At 39.3% G+C, this 17,172-nt stretch overlaps 1 protein-coding gene across 1 annotated transcript in view; it reads left to right on the plus strand.

Annotated features, from left to right (window-relative positions):
- Positions 1-17,172, plus strand: part of Nsf (N-ethylmaleimide-sensitive factor) — a 149,410-nt gene that overhangs the window by 13,973 nt on the left and 118,265 nt on the right. Inside the window, exons 2-4 of the mRNA XM_013033300.1 lie at positions 3,189-3,274; positions 4,756-4,855; positions 8,540-8,579. Of these exons, the coding sequence (XP_012888754.1) occupies positions 3,189-3,274; positions 4,756-4,855; positions 8,540-8,579 (226 nt within the window). The remainder of the gene's footprint in view (positions 1-3,188; positions 3,275-4,755; positions 4,856-8,539; positions 8,580-17,172) is intronic.

Here is a 17,172-nt window from a genome sequence, read left to right on the forward strand (position 1 = left end):
TTTTTTTTGGTCGGTCGTGGGGCTTTAACTCTGGGCTTGGGTGCTGTCCCTGCGCTCTTCAGCTCAGGGCAAGCACTCTACCGATTGAGCCACAGCGCCACTTCAGGTTTTCTAGTGGTTTATTGGAGGTAAGAGTCTCACAGATGTTCCTGCCTAGGCTGGCTTTGAACTGTGATCCTCAGATCTCAGCCTCCTGAGTAGCTAGGATTACAGGCGTGAGCCACTGGCACCCGGCTCTTATGATTTTTTAAAAAGAAAAAAAAAAGGAGTTTGATAGCTATTTCCTATCTTTTTATGGTGTGTAGGAAAAATTGTGTATTGTAAAGATCTTGTTTGGATAAAATTAACCTTTGTGTTACCATGAGGCCTTCAGGCTCATCCAGTGAAGCCTTCACTGTTTCATATAAGATGTTACCTTGGTAATTTTATTTGTTAAATTGTGGTCAAAGCAATAGTTCTATTAGTGGTTACATTTCTCTAATTGTTTCACTTACAGTTGAGAGTGTGTCCTTTCTCAGTATCTCAAAACATTGCTCCAAGACCAAAAAAAAAAAATCTATATTTTGAGCCAACTGTATCACAAACCCCTGCCTTATACTTTATCCTGGTATTTTCAAGTCTAGGACTTGCTAGAGCTTTTAGCTGTGTTTACCACTAGAAGAATAGCTTGTCACCATTTTGTTTTGTTTTCCATGTCCTTTCAGCCATCATCACTCTGCTTCATGACTTTGTACCTTTTCTCCTAGATACCTTAGGAGCTGTGGTACTAACTTTAATATAAATAGTGAAGTGTTAGATTAAGATCACCTGTGACTTCAAACATAGATGGAAAAGTTAGAGAAGCTTATCTTAGGCTGGGAATGTGGCTTAGTGGTAGAGTCCTTGCCTAGCATGCACCAAACCCTGGGTTCAATTCCTCAGTACCACATAAACCAAAAAAGCTGGAAGTGGCGCTCTGGCTCAAGTGGTAGAGTGACTAGCCTTGAGCAAAAGAAACTCAGGGACAGTGCCCAGGCCCTGAGTTCAAGCCCCCAGGACTGCAAAAAAAAAAAAAAAAAAGCTTATCTTATGCTATGAATACTTAAAGGCCTGGCAGGATTTGAGATAAGATAATAAGTCATCTTTAATAAAAATTGGTATGCAATAAATAAAATAATATTCTATTTTTGTATTCCAAAGGATTGTCTTGTAAACCCTTCAAGAACTCATAGCCTACTTTAGAGACTGTTGCTCTAAAGAACTGGGATAGCAATATTAAAACTAGCCTTTTTAAATGAAAACAAAACTTGGGTGTGGGAGTGAATGCCTCTAGTTCCAGCACTTCGAATGTTGAGGCAGGATTGTGAGTTTAAGGTTACCCTGGGCTACATAAAGAGACAGACTGTCTAAAAAAATAAAAACGAAACAAAAGCAAAGCAAAAAGTCATTCAAAATGAGTTCTATCAAAGGGGTGACATTGATCAAGAAGCATTGTACTCATAAACTGATATTGAACCCCCTTTTTACAACCTGTGTGTTCATGCGTGTGCACATGTGTTCACATGTGCTGGTTCTGAGGCTTGAACTCAGGACTTGGGTGCTTTATCTCTTTGCTTTTTTGCTCATAGCTAGCACTCTTATCATTTGAGCCACAGCTACACTACTGACTCTTTTTTTTTTTTTCCTTCTTCTTTTTTTGGTAGTTAATTGGAATATCATGGCCTTTCCTGCCCAGTCTGGCTTTGAACCACAATCCTTAGATCTTAGTGTGGCTTTGAACCACAATCCTTAGATCTTAGCCCCCTGAGTGGCTTGGATTACAGGCATGAGCCAACAACACTTTATACTTTTTTCTTGGTCTGTCATGGGGCTTGAACTTGGGGTGTGGCGCTTTCCCTGAGCTCTTTTTGCTCAAGGCTAGTATTCTAGCTCTTTGAGCCACAACATAACTTCGTTTTCTAATGGTTAATTGGAGATCAGAGTCTCACAGGCTTTCCTGCTCATGCTGGCTTTGAAATGCAGATCTTCAGATCTCAGCTTCCTGAGTAGCTAAGATTATAGGCTTGAGCCACCAGTGCCCAGCAACTTGGCACCTTTTTACAGCTTCTTAAGACAAGAAAATGTAAATGATTTATATAAATTTGGTTTGAGCTTTGAAGAATGAACACTGTACTCAGACTATTACTGTACATGTCATAGCTCACTAGGAAATCCTGGAGAATGATGAAAGGGTTATTGACTAAAAACACTATTTGACTATTCAGGAAACTGAGATCTGAGGATGATAGTTTGAGGCTAGCCCAAATATCTCCAAATAACTAGTAAAAAGCTTGAAGTGGAATTGTGGTAGAGCACTAGCCATGAGTAGAAAAGCCAAGTAAGAGCAAGAAGCCCAGATTCAAACCCCAGTACCAGCACATATACACACATTAAAAACAAAAAACAAAAACAAAAACCCACCACCACCATCAAAACAGTTCTCCCTCCAACACATTATTTAATAGAACATTTTGCTAGTAGCTATAGACCAAAAGAGACATGGGGTGCTGTTTCCTTTTGTGGTATAGCTTATAATTATTAATATATTATAATTACTTTTGTTGAGAAATGTTTGATCGATTTTTTCCTTAATCTGTATTTGGTTCATAGCTATATGGGATCTCTTAAAAAGATACTTTTTCACAATATACCTTATTGTCTTAAATTTAGTTCATTGTATTTTTATCACCAAATTGTTTTTTGAAAATTAGTTCAAATAGGCTTGAGCATAAAAGAATTTATTGGCTCACAAACTTTCAGGTCTGGTCTCAAAGAGTTTACCATGTTTCTGTTAGTTTGTGTCTGTCACTTTTACTTTCTCTGACAGTTTTACTGTGTTTTAGAGTAGAAGTCTTACTCTATTTGGTGCTACAGCAAGGAAGTGTGTTTGCTTCCTGTGCTTGTTTATGTGAAATCCTGTTGTAGCTTAGGAATGTATGGGGCTGCATATAGGGTGTGATCTACAGTATCACAAACTCATGATAAATGAGGGAAGCCAGATTCCCAAGGGAAGGGGTTGCTGTTACCACAGAGGAAGGGATGTTGGGAGTCATAACCCAACGATGATTACTACAGTATGTGTGTGATAAAAAGAACAGGAAGGCACAAAATATTCTTTAAGGTAACAAAGCCTGACTTAATTTTATTTTCCTGATCATTGATTCTTATAGAGTATGCAAGCTGCACGATGTCCTACAGATGAATTATCCTTAACCAACTGTGCAGTTGTGAATGAAAAGGATTTCCAGTCTGGCCAGTGAGTATCTCTTTTACTATGTATTCGTATGAGTATCTATATGTTTTACATATGTATATGTTTTAACCTGTTCAATAGTATTTTAGAAACTTCCAAAAGTCATTTTTAAGAAACTTTTGGGAACTGTTTTCTATTGCTCTTACTGAGCTGGAAAAAATGGATTAAATGCAAAAGTATTTTATTCAGTTATAGCAAACTGTCAAACTTTGATAAACTAAAAAAATATATATAGAGATTTTAATATATAACTTTTTTAGGGGCAGTAGTAGAGTTTAAACTCAGGGCCTTGTGCTTGCTGGGCTCAGCCACTTGAACCACATCTCCAACGTTTTTTGCTTTTACTATATTTTTAATAGGATTTTACTTTTTGCATGGCTAAGCCCATATAGTTGGAATGCTACGCATATATAATATAATATAATAGCTGGTACAGCTATTTATTGCTTGAGATAAAGTCTCATGAACTTTTTGCCTGGGCTGGCTTTGAACAGCATTCCTTGCATTCTCTGCCTCTATAGTAGCTAGGATTATAGCAGTGAGGCAACATACTCAGGCATATGTGTGTGTGTGTGTGTGTGTGTGTGTGTGTGTGTGTGTGTGTGTGTGTAATTTTAGTGGGGGGGGGAGTTGATTTCCCCCACCATACTGGATATGCATCTATCTCACATGCATTTCTTGTTAGGTGGTTTGTGGGTATTTGTGAGTGTATGTGGTGGTACTAGAGTTTTAAACACAAGGGCTTACACTTGCTCAGTTGCCCTTTATCACTTGAGCTGCATCTCCAGCCCAAGTTTTGCTTGTTTTTGTTAGAGATGGAGACTTACAGACTTTTCTGGCTGGGTTCATTTCAAACTGCAATTTTCTGGATCTTAGGTTCCTGAAGAGCTATAATTATAGGCATGAGCCCTTGATATCTGGATTCTTGTTAGATTTTTGGTATAGAGATTTATCATGAGATGATTATGTCTTATTTATATATGAGTAGCTTCTGAGTAGGGAACTGGTACAAAATTCATTGGAATAGCCTTTATTTACATCTACATGAAAGCTGATATATTTGGGTAAGTTTTTCATTTTTACCATCTTTTTATTTTATAGGCTGTTACTGTTTCAGCCTTTGAGAGTGTCTGCCAAAGAATTTAATAGATAGTCCTAGAAACTAACTTTATTGTTTGACTGAGATATCCTAGGTCTTCTGACTTTATTCTGTCTTTGTTAGAATGTGGGAAATAACTCTCAAGGGAGGAAAGTCATGAAGTTTTTACTCAACATCAAGGACTCTAAATCACTGGCTTTGGTTTTTATGTACACTGAAATGTAATGAAGATGATGTTTTGGATTAGATGTATTATTTTGAACTTGTCTGGATTCTGCTTGATGTGTGGTGGTCTGATGTCATTTTTCTAACTTGAACTTATCATTTAGAATTGTCTTCTTCATTTCCTTCAGTATGTAGTACTGACTGTGCTTTTGTCTTTTAGGCATGTGATTGTGAGGACCTCTCCCAATCACAGGTACACATTTACATTGAGGACCCATCCATCAGTGGTTCCAGGGAGCATTGCATTCAGTTTACCTCAGGTAACTCATATGCTACTTTTCTTAAAAGTCATAGAAGAATCAATGCATTTCAAGCAAATAGCACCCTATAACTTCAATAAGGAGTGTTATTTTATTTTATATTTTGCTGATAGTGGGCTTGAACTTAGGGCCTGAAGCCCTTGTTTGGCTTTTTCTACTCAAGGCTAGCACTCTACAACTTGAGCCACACCTCCACTTCTGGCTTTGTGCTAGAGAGTCTCATGGATTTGTTTACCGAGGCTAGCTTCAAGCCACAGTTCTTAGATCTCAGCCTCCTGAATAGCCTAGATTACAGATGTGAGTCCCTGGCACCTGGTTAAGATGTATTCTTTTTTCTTTTTTTTTGTCACTTGTGGGGCTTGAACTCTGGGCCTGGATGCTGTCCCTGAGTATTTCAGCTCAAGGCTAGCACTCTACCACTTGAGCCACAGTGCCACTTCTGGTTTTCTGGTGGTTAATTGAAGAAGAGTCTCATAGACTTCCTGGCCTGGGCTGGCTTTGAACTGTGATCCTCAGATCTCAGCCTCCTGAGTAGCTAGGATTACAGATGTGATCCACTGTCACCCAGCTAAAGATGTATTCTTAATTGCCCATTATTTGCTATGACTGCCTTTGATGGCTTTGATTTTTTTTTTTTGGTCGGTCATTGGGGCTGGACTCTGGGCCTGGGTGCTGGCTCTCAGCTCTTCAGCTCAAGGCTAGCACCCTACTACTTGAGCCACAGTGCCACTTCCAGCTTTTTTTCTGCTTATGTAGTGCTGAGGAATCGAACCTAGGGCCTCATGCATGAGAGGCAAGCACTCTACCACTGAGCCACCTTCCCAGACCTGCTTTGATTTTTTTTTATTGCTTTTATATGTATATTTTTTATTTTAAAAAGTTTGTAGTAGTATCAGTTGGCTATCTGATATTTTAATGCTAACTTCCAGGGTAACATAAGAGTCATAAAGCACTATTTTATTTATAAAATTGGTATTTAATAATAAAGGCTTTGTATCAGACTAAAGAACATGAAAAGAACATTTTTGGGGGTAGTACTGAGATTTAAACTCAGTGCTTTGTACTTGCTCAATTGGCATGCTGTTACTAGAGCCATATAGTCAGCCTGGTTTTTTGCTGGTATTTAGGAGATGGAGTCTCATGGACTTTCCTGCCTGGGATGGTCTCAAACTATAATCTTCCAAATCTCAGCTTTATGAGTTGCTAGGATTACAGGTGTGAGCCACTGATACCTGGCTAACCGTTTTTTTGTTTTGTTATGTTTTTAAATTCAAAGTATAGTCTAATTTGCTGAGCTCCTTTACAGCTGGCAGAGTTGTGACTACACTATAACTACTGGTAGATTCTGTGAACTCACACAATCTCTAACACTGTACCAGTGCACAGTACATAATATAGGAGTGTCCCATTTTCTGCTGATTCCCTTGTCCTAAACAATGCATAGACAAGTCTTACCTCCTTTTTTACTGTGCCAGTGAGCACTGATTTATTTTCTTGGAGGGAGAGAGAAAGAGAGCTGACACTCATTTGGGAGTGGGAAATCTTCGTTATTTCTCTTTTTTCCTCTATCATCAAAACTACTTTTCAGGGCTGGGAAGGTGGCTCAGTGGTAGAGCGCTTGCCTTGCATGCATGAGGCCCTGGGTTCGATTCCTCAGCACCACATAAGCAAAAAGAAAAAAGCCGGGAGTGGCGCTGTGGCTCAAGTAGAGCACTAGCCTTGAGCTGAAGAGCTGAGGGACAGTGCCCAGGCCCAGAGTTCAGGCCCCACAACCAGACCCCCCCAAAAAAAAACCCCAAAAAACTACTTTTCACATTTATTTCTACAGGTTAAAAGTTTGGAATATTCCAGGGTTTGCCAGTTCTCCCAAAGCTTCAGATGGGTTTTCTGTAGTAAGAGGTAGCTTGAAGTGGCTATTTCTCCTTGTTTCTCTGCTTTGTGAAAAAAAAGAAAAGAAAAAGAGGGCTGGGAAGGTGGCTCAGTGGTAGAGCGCTTGCCTTGCGTGCCTGAGGCCCTGGGTTCGATTCCCCAGCACCACATAAGCAAAAAGAAAAAAGCTGGAAGTGGCACTATGGCTCAAGTGGTAGAGTGCTAGCCTTGAGCTGAAGAGCTAAGGGACAGCACCCAGGCCCAGAATTCAGGCCCCACGACCGGACCCCCCCAAAAAAAATTAAAAAAAATAAAAAGAAAAATGAAAAGTATTTTCCCTGACCTCAGTTGCTCTCTAAGCCAGGAACTATTCAAAGTACTTTCAAATTTGTTAGCTCATGTAATTCTCAAAACAATGAGTGGATATTATTCTGATCATTTTTTCGGAGTGCAGTGTGGAGCCTAAATATGGCTGCTTTAGGACCTAAAGTCTGGGTTTAACCAGCATGTTGCTAAATGTCAGGTTGGCCAGCTGTGCCAACCGGTCTTTCAGAGGCCATAGGGCAGAGGAGGGAGGAAGCTGGAAGAGGAGCACCTGTTCTTGAATGTATTCATGATGCAGCATCTTTCAAATCCACAACATTCAGTTGAGTAAGCAAACTGTGGTTCCCAGCCAAAAATTATTTCCCTCAGAGTTCTTTGTAGTATTAACAACAATGGCTAAATTACTAATTTTGAATCTATATCAATGCAGCTTTGAATTCCTGCCTAACTGCAGTCTGCCCTGCCTCTGTATATTCTTGCCACTGTAAACAATCAGGATTGGGGAGAGGCTAATGTGTAGCTATGAATTTCTGAAATATGAGTGAAAAAATGCCAGTATACGAAGGCAGGTTATGACATTCTAATAATTTTAATCCCTGCTGAATGGTCATATAGATTATATGACTAGTTGTAATGCATGAATTACATTTCTGTTTGTGGTATTGTAATAAACTGTAAAACCAACTGCAGCAGTGGGTTTAGAATGCTGATATATCTGATACAGTGGAGGCCTTGCAAAGCCCTAGATTACATACAGAGGCATCCTACTCAGGGGGTTGGCTTTATTGTGGAAAGGAAGGCTTCATATGTTTTGAGACAAGTATTCAAATTGAAACTGTAGCGGCCGCCTTCTTTCCTAGGTCCGCTAAAAGAAAGAAGTGCAAACTAAGTGGTTTAAAATGACAGAAATTTTAGACAACTGTCACAGCAACAGGTCAAATTTAAAAAGAAATAGAAATAGACAAAAATGTTCAGAAACTAGAAATTTATTCATTCTCATGGTTTTGGAAGCTAGAAGTCTAAAACCAGTGTGTCAGCAGGGCTGTGTTCTGTTGAAGACCTAGGGGAAGGGTCTATTTCATGCTTACTTAGCTCTGGAGTTGCAGGCAATCCCTGATGTTCATTGACCTGTAGAAACAGCTCTGCTTCTCTTATCTCATGGCCTTTTCCCTGTGTCTTTGTGTCTATTGTTACAAAGACAAGAGTCATGTTGTTCTAAAACCCTTTTTATTCAGTTTGACATCATGTTAGTGTGATCATCTCTGCAAAGACCCTATTGGTATATATAGTCATATGCACAGATCCCAATGATGTCAACATAAATATGTTGGTTGTAGGCTTGAAACATATGTTTTGAAGGAGCACAGTTACGCACATACATATGTCTTGGTCTTGGTCTTAGACTGTCTTCCTGAAATTCCTGTGGGTTTTTTTTTTTATTTTCTTGATTTTTGATTGGCTTGATTTGTGTCTTTTTTTTCTCTTTTATAGCGAAAATGGGCTGGACTTTCTATTGGGCAAGAAATAGAAGGTAGGTATTTTCTTTAGCCATATTAACTAAGGTACGTTTTCTTATTAGGATGTATATAATTTTCTATTATTGGTTATCAGGCCTTAAACATTGTTTCTACTCAGTATGGTTCTATGAGAACAGAAAGAAAATAGCTGTGCTACCTATTACCTCTTTTCAAGGATAACTGTGTTATTAGTTCATCTTAGTTCATTACAGAAGGTCATGGAGAACAATTTATTACTTTGGGGGTTGGGAAGAGTTTAAGCAGCTTAGCCATGCATTGAGCTATATATCACTTGCCCTTCCTGTTCTTTTAGTTTGCTTTGCTGTTCTTTGTCTGGCATTTTGAGTTGGAAATTTTATTTTATTTTACCCTCTGTGTGACTGTGTGTGTGTTGTGTGTAGTGTGTAGTGTGTGCTGGTCTTGGGACTTGAACTCAGGCCTTGGCACTGTCCCTGATCTTTTTTGCTCAAGGCTGGCACTCTACCACTTGAGCCACAACTCCACTTGTATCTTTTTGGTAGAGTCTCATGGACTTTCCTACCCAGGTTGGCTTTGAACCACAATCCCCACGTCTTAGTCTGTTGAGTAGCTAGTATTACAGGCATGAGCCACTGGTGCCCAACTTTTGATTTCATTTTTTTTTTAATAGGCTGACCTGGACTGTGATCTTCCTATTTATGCTTCCTGAGTAGGTGGTATAACAGATGTGAACCACTGCATTAGTTAAATTCTACTTTAAATGGCAGTTTTTTTTACCACATTGTGATTAGAGAGTTGTTGTTGATAACATTCATCTTTTATAAAACTTATTAATGTTTTAGAACATAATATTTAGAATTAATATGCTAGAACTTACTCATATTTTAATTATGATTGTTGTGAATGATTCATGTAAACTGAGAACAACTTATATTTTCTGTTTTCAGGGTATTGTGTTTGTTATGTATCTATCAGATCAGTTTTATTATTTTGATTAGATCTTTCATAGTCTCACTGATTTTAGTTGGCTTGACCTATCTTTCACTGAGTGGCATGTTATAATTTCCTATTATTTATGCTTACTTTTTCTTTTATTTCCTTTACTCTCTGCTTCATACAGGTGTTTTTTTGTTATTTGATACACAGATATTTATAAATGTTATAGCTTTATTGTGAATTGCAGCCTATAGTATTATAAAGTTTTATGTACTTTATGTGTGTGTTTTTTGCTTTTTGCCTATCCTGGGGCCTGAACTCAGGGCCTGGGCACTGTCCCTGAGCTTCTTTTTTTTTTTTGTCGGTCATGGGGCTTGAACTCTGGGCCTGGGTGCTGTCCTGTGCTCTTCTGCTCAAGGCGAGCGCTCTATCTCTTGAGCCACAAGAGATAGAGTTTTCTATCTTCCGGTTTTCTAGTAGTTTATTGGAGATCAGAGTCTCACAGACTTTTCTGCCCAGGCTGGCTAATTCTTAGATCCTGAGGATCCTGAGATTCTCAGATCTCAGCCTCCTGAGTAGCTAGGATTACAGGTAAGAGCCACGGGTGCATGGCAACCTGAGCTTCTTTTGCACAAGGCTAGCACTCTACCACTTGAGTCACAGTGCCACTTCTGGCTTTTTCTGTTGATGTGGTGTTAAGGAATTGAACCCAGGGGGGCTTCATGCATGCTAGACAAGCATTCTACCACTGAGCTACCTTCCCAGCCTTTATGTACTTTAATATGTATTGAATTATCTATCTATCTATTTTTTTTCGGTTGCGGGGCTTGAACTCTGGGCCTGGGTGCTGTCCCTCAGCTCTTCAGCTCAAGGCTAGTGCTCTACCACTGGAGCTACAATACCACTTCTGGTTTTCTGAGTGGTTTATTAGAGATAAGAGTCTTCATGAACTTTTCTTGCCCAGGCTGGCTTTGAACGGTGATCCTCAGATCTCAGCCTCTTGAGTAGCTAGGATTACAGGTGTGAGCCACTGATGCCCAGCATATTCCCCCCGACCCCCCAATCCGCCTCCACCCTGGTTGCAGGGCTTGAACTCTGGGCCTGGGTACTGTCCCCTTGCTCTTCAGCTCAAGGTGAACGCTCTATCTCCTGAGCCCACAGCACCACTTCTGGTTTTCTATTGGTTTATTGGAGATCAGAGTCTCATGGACTTTTCTGCCCTGGCTGGCTTTAAACAAACCGTGTTCCTCAGATCTCAACCTCCTAAGTAGCTAGATTACATGCGTCAGCCACGGCGCTCGGCTGGCCAGCATATTTTTATGTAAGAATTAAAATCTTTGTTTTTACTATTTTTATCTACTTGGTTTATCTTCATCCCTTTACTTTTAGCCTTTTTGAATCACCAAGTTTTAGATGTGTGTGTTGCATATAACATGGAATTAGGTTTTGCTTTCTGAGATAATCTGAAAATTGTCTAATGGGCTAATTAAACCATTCATAGTTATTGACATAATTGATGTTTAATTAAGTTCTGTCATTTTTGGGCTTAATTTTCTGTGGAGAGTGTCTAAATATCTTTATTTTTTTCTTTTTCTTTTGCTTATATGGTGCTGAGGAATCGAACCCAGGGCCTTAAGCATGCAAGGCAATTGCTCTACCACTGAGCCATCTTCCCAGCCCCATCTTTATTTTTTCATATTAATAAATTTTTTATTTGTGAAAATAACATACAGAGGGGTTACAATTACAGGAGCAAGATAATGAGTACATTTCTTATCAAGCATTGTTTTTTCCTCCTTTGATTCCCCTTACCATTTGTGGGCCCCCCCCCAATATCTTTATTCTGGAAGTTATTCACTGGTGACTCATGAGTATAATCCTAGTTACTCTGGAGGCTGAGATCTGAGGATTTAGATTGAGGGTCAAAGCCAGACCAGGTAGACGTATCTAAGAGACTCTTATCTTCAATTAAAATGCCAGGTTGTGGCTCAAGTATCAGCATGTCAGCCTTGTGATTACTTTGTATTTGTATCTCTCTTAGAGCCCTACTGGTGTGTGTGTGTGTGTGTGTGTGTGTGTGTGTGTGTGTGTCTGTGTGTGTGTCTGTGTGCGTGTGTGTGTGTGTGTGTCTGTGTGTGTCTGTGTGTGTGTTGGGCTCTGTCCCTGCGTTTTTTTGCTCAAGGCTAGTGCTCTACCACTTGAGCCACAGCTCTACTTCTGGCTTTTTGGAGGTTAATTGGAGATAAGAGTCTCATGCACTTTCTTGCCTAGGCTGGCTTTGAACTTTGAACTTCAAATCAGCCTACTAAGTAGTCAGAATTATAGGTGTGAGCCATGTCTGACTCTTCCTTTTTTCTTACTTAACCATTTAAGAAATCTGTCAGTTCTAAATGATAATGCTGTGACTCTTATCTTTTACCTATACAACAGTGAACATATTTTCCCTTTTTCTTCCATTTTGTTAGCAGCATTCTTTCTGCTTTTTTCTTTTTTTGGTGCTGGTTCTATGGCTTGAACTCAGGGCGTGGACACTATCCTTGAGCTCTTTTGCTTGAGAGTAGCCCTCTACCACTTGAGCCACAGCTCCACTTACAGCTTTTTTGCTGGTTAATTTGAGTTAAGAGTCTAACAGATTTTTCTGTCCAGGCTGGATTTGAACTGTGATCCTCAGATCTCAGCTTCATGAGTAGCTAGGATTATATTGGCTCTTTCTGCTTTTTTCAAACATAGATATTTGCATGTTATTCTACCATACATGATCACCTACAAATCTTAATACTTATAACATGAGAATCTGTTACACATATGATCAGTCCTTTTGCCTGTTTTCTCTTGGTTGGATGAAGCCTATCCTCTAGTTGTTTACTCCAGAAAGTATGTGTATTCAGTGTTCTTGGGTTCCTACATTAAACTTTTTCTCTATCTTTGATGTTTGAAGGATAGCTTGGCTTGATAAAAAAAAATTATTGCCGTGTTCGCTTCAGCAGCACATATATTTAAATTGGAATGATACAGAGAAGATTAACATGGCCCCTGTGCAAGGATGACACGCAAATTTGTGAAGCATTCTATATTTTTTTGGAAAAAATTGTATTAAGTGAAGTAAGCCAGGCCCAAAGAAACATAGGTCCCATGGTTTCCCTTATTTGCAATATCTAGTATATGTCTGAGTCAAGCAGAAAAGGTCAGATAAAGTGATGTGGGAAATGAACCCTAAGATATGTATTCAAATGTTTTTTTTTCTTTCATGTGATTGTTTCTAAGACATTTATAAGATTATTTCTTTGTTGCTTTGTATGTTCCTCCCCCATAGTATAACCCCTGCTTTCACTATATTTCATGTCGGTATAATTTGTGGAGGGGAAGGGGAAAAATAAATCGTTTAAATAGGGATACATTGCAACAATGAGATGTACAAGTCGTTATGTCGAAAACGAACTTTACAACTTTGGTGTGGGGGGCTGGGGGGGTGGAGGGGTGAGGTTGGGGGGGTGGGGAGGATTGGGTTGGGGGGGTGGGGGGAGGATGGGAAGGGGAAACAAAGGAGGAGGCTACAATGATTGATAAGAAATGTACTCATTATTCCGCCCATGTAATTGTAACCCCTCTGTACAGTATTTTCACACAAAAAAAAATTGTTGCAAAAAAAATTATTGCCTTTTTTTCTTTTCTTTAAACTTCTTAAAGAATAAGGCATACACTTGTCTGTTCTTGTATGATACTCTTAAGAAGTCTGGTTCCAGTATAATTTTCTTACCTTTGTAATTGATTTGACTTTTTTGTATGAAAGTTTTGAAGACTATCCTTTCTTTAACATTAAATATCCTCCCAGGGTCCCTAATATCCTTTTGAAGATATTCAAAGATATAGTAGCTTTAAACGGTTAAAATAGGATAAATAAAAGAAAGTTGTGAACATTCTACATCTCTTCTTAAGAACATGGCAACTTATAAGTTTTTTTTCTGAGTTAGAGGGAATATAAACATTGCAGTGATCTTTTTTTGTTTCAGAAATAGGAAGAAATTTTTGACTAGAGAGAAAAATAAATGAGATTGACTTAGACATGGGAAGTTGATGGAGTAAGTTGCGCAATTGATGCTTTCAAACTTGCCTAAAAAAATTGCCTGAGGAGAAAGTGGTGCTTTGGCTCAAGTGGTAGAGCGCTAGACTTGAACACAGAGAGGCTCAGGGATAGAGCCCAGGCCCTGAGTTCAAGGCCCAGGACTGGCAAAAAAAAAAATTACCTGAGGAATTTATTTTTTTTTAAAGTTTCACAGGAAGCAGGGAGCCTGTGGCTCATGCCTGTAATCCTAGCTACTCAGGAGGCTGAGATCTGAGGATCGAGGTTCAAAGCTAGCTCGGGCAAGAAAGTCCATGAGACTCTTATCTCTAATTAACCACCAGAAAACTGGAAATGGGCTGTGGCTTAAGTGGTAGAGCACTAGCCTTGAGCTGAAGAGCTGAGGGACAGCATCCAGGCCCAGAGTTCAAGACCGTGACAAACAAAAAAACAAAACAAAAAAAGATTCATAGGCTCATCCCTTGGGGGATCTGATTCTTAGGTCTTTTTTTTTGTGTGTGTGTGAAAATATTGTACAGAGGGGTTACAATTACATGGGCAAGATTATGAGTACATTTCTTATCACTCATTGTAGCCTCCTCCTTTGTTTCCCCTTCCCATCCCTTCCCATCCTCCCCCCCCCTTCTTTGTTTTTAACAGTCACCTTTAAGTGGTTCTTTGGAGTCACATTTTGGGAAACACTGACATAAGTGATTCTCTTAACTCTCATTTCCTCACCTAAAACACAGTGAAAATGTGGAAAGCTGAGAATGTGGAAAGTTTAGCACCAAATGAAATAGGTCAGTGTAGAAAGCTAGGGTTCCCTATCTGCAGACATTCATTAGTAGAGCTGAAAATGAACACATGACAGAACATCTGATGAGAAAATTGGGTTGTATCCAGCTTATGTTACTATTATTATTTGCTTTGGTTTGGTTTGTTATTGTTTGAGACAGTTTCTCTGTGTAGCCCAGGCTGACCTGGAACTCACTGTATAGGCCAGGCTGGTCTCAAACTCATCCTCCCTTCCTCAATTTCCTGAATGTTGGGATTATTAGTTGTGTGCCCCCATGCCTGGAAGTTCTAATTTATTTAACTTGTATCATCTAACTATTAGAGTAAGGATGTGCATACATTTATTTTTTTCCTTTTTATTTTTATTTTGGTAGTCAGGCTTGAACTCTGGGCCTGGGCACTGTCCCTCAACTTTTCAGCTCAAGGCTAGCGATCTACCACTTGAGCTACAGCGCCACTTCTGGTTTTCTGGTGGTTTATTGGAGATAAGAGTCTCACAGAATTTCCTGCCTGGCTTGGCTTTGAACCATGATCCTCAGATCTCAGCCTCCTGAGTAGCTGGGATTACAGGTGTGAGCCACCGGCGCCCAACTACATTTTTTTTTAATTTTTAAAATTTTTATTGTGAAAATACTGTACAGAGGGGTTATAATTACATGGGCAAGATAATGAGTACATTTCTTATCAATCATTGTAGCCTCCTCCTTTGTTTTCCCTTTCCATCCCTTTCCATCCTCCCCTTGCCTCCTACCCAATTCTCCTCCCCCGCCCCACCGAAGTTGTAAAGTTCGTTTTTCTACATAACGACTTTGTACATCTCATTGTTTCAATGGATCCACCTGTATCCCTATTTAAACGATTTGTTTTTTCCTTTCCCCTCCACAAATTATACCAACCTCAAATACAGTGAAAGCAGGGGTTATACCATGGGGGAGGGACGTACAAAGCAACAAAGATAGAATTACTGTCTCTGAGCATGGCCACATTGCTGAGCGTGATGCTGCCTGTGGTGCTGTCCATGGTACTGACCGTAGCATTTGAAATTGTAGTATTGTGGTCTTCTATTAAGACCCATTGACATTAAATTAAAATGCATTCGGAAGCTAGTCAGTGATGATTATATTTTAATACATTTATTCAAATGTACATATAGACATGTATGTGTATTATGATACTGTTTGGGAATCATATTGTACAACTAATTATGAACTATACTTTTTCTCTCAGTTTTCTTAATGTATACTTTATTACATCTAGATCATGTTTTTATTTTAATAAATATTATTGTACAGTATTATATATTATAGCTCTGCCATATTTTATTTATTGTTCACCTATTTTCATCAGTAATTTTTGACTTTTGACTATTGCAAATGCTGCTACAGTTAATCTCCTAATCTCCAAATAGATGTTGTCTTACACCAGTGTTAAAAACTTTATGCAACATCAGGAAATGAAATGATTAGATATCAGGAAGTGAAATTGCTGAATCAATTTACCAATTTTTTTTTTTTTCGGTTGTGGGGCTTGAACTCTGGGCCTGGGAGCTGTCCCTCAGCTCTTCAGATCAAGGCTAGCGCTCTACCACTTGAGTCACAGTGCCACTTCCTGTTTTCTGGTGGTTAATTGGAGATAAGAGTCTCACGGACTTTGTTCCATGGGCTGTGAACTTTAGATCTCAGCTTCCTGAATAGCTAGGATTACAAGTCTAAGCCACCAACACCTGACTTCAGTTTACCAATTTCAACCTTAATATTTTTCCTTTTTTACCTTAATATTTTGATCCATAACTGTTTTCTACTATGTGAGAAACAGCTATTCTCTGTTGCCTAGAAAAGTAACCTAGAATTCCTATGATATGTGAAGAAAAAAAAAAACAACCCAAAGCCTCTGGGGATCAGAGGCAGGAGTGTATTCTGAAACAGTGGGGATTGGAGGCAGCAGAGTATTCTGAAACTTCCAACCAAGATCTAAACTTGTTGTTCAGTAACTTTCTGTCCTTTACTCTGGTCTTGTTGTTTTCCTTTTGAAATATTTGAAATATCCCTCCCTTTAACGGGAAAAGCCAAAATAAAAAATGTAACAACACAAGAAATAACAGAATTAACAGAAGTACTTGTTTGTACATAACTCAAGTGGGTAAATATAAGAAATATATTTCAAATAGAATGTACAGTCTTTTTTTTTTTGGTCGGCTGTGGGGCTTGAACTCTGGGCCTGGGCACTGTCCCTCAGCTCTTCAGCTCAAGGCGAGCGTTCTACCACTTGAGCTACAGCGCCACTTCCAGTTTTCTGGTGGTTTATTGGAGATAGGAGTCTCACGGTCTCTCCTGCCCGGGCTGACTTTGAACCGTGATCCTCAGATCTCAGCCTCCTGAGTAGCTAGGATTACAGGTGTGAGCCACCAGCGCCCGGCCTTTGCAGCAAGCCTTGATAGTGGTAGGTTAGCTGGAAGCTACACTTCAGTGGCTTTTTTTTTGTTCAGCTTTTTACTATTTGATCACAGTAACTTACAGAAGTACCATACTTCTTGTCCAAAGACTAGCCTTGAGCAAAAAAGCTCTAAGAGACAGTGCTGAGACCCTGAGTTCAAGCCCCAAGACTGGCACCCCCCCATACATAATAAAGAAAGAAAGAAAAAAAGAAAGAAAGGAAGGAGAGAAAGAAAGAGAAAGAGAGAAAACAAGAAAGAGAGAGAAAGAGAAAGAAAGAGGAAGGAAGAGAAAGGAAGGAAGGAAGGAAGGAAGGAAGGAAGGAAGGAAGGAAGGAAAGACAAACCTAATGTAACATTAAAAGGTATAGTTAGGGCTGGGAATGTGGCTAAGTGGTAGAGTGCT

Source organism: Dipodomys ordii, unplaced genomic scaffold (assembly GCF_000151885.1).
Source record: "Dipodomys ordii isolate 6190 unplaced genomic scaffold, Dord_2.0 Scaffold165, whole genome shotgun sequence".
In the NCBI taxonomy this organism is placed as follows: Eukaryota; Metazoa; Chordata; class Mammalia; order Rodentia; family Heteromyidae; genus Dipodomys; species Dipodomys ordii.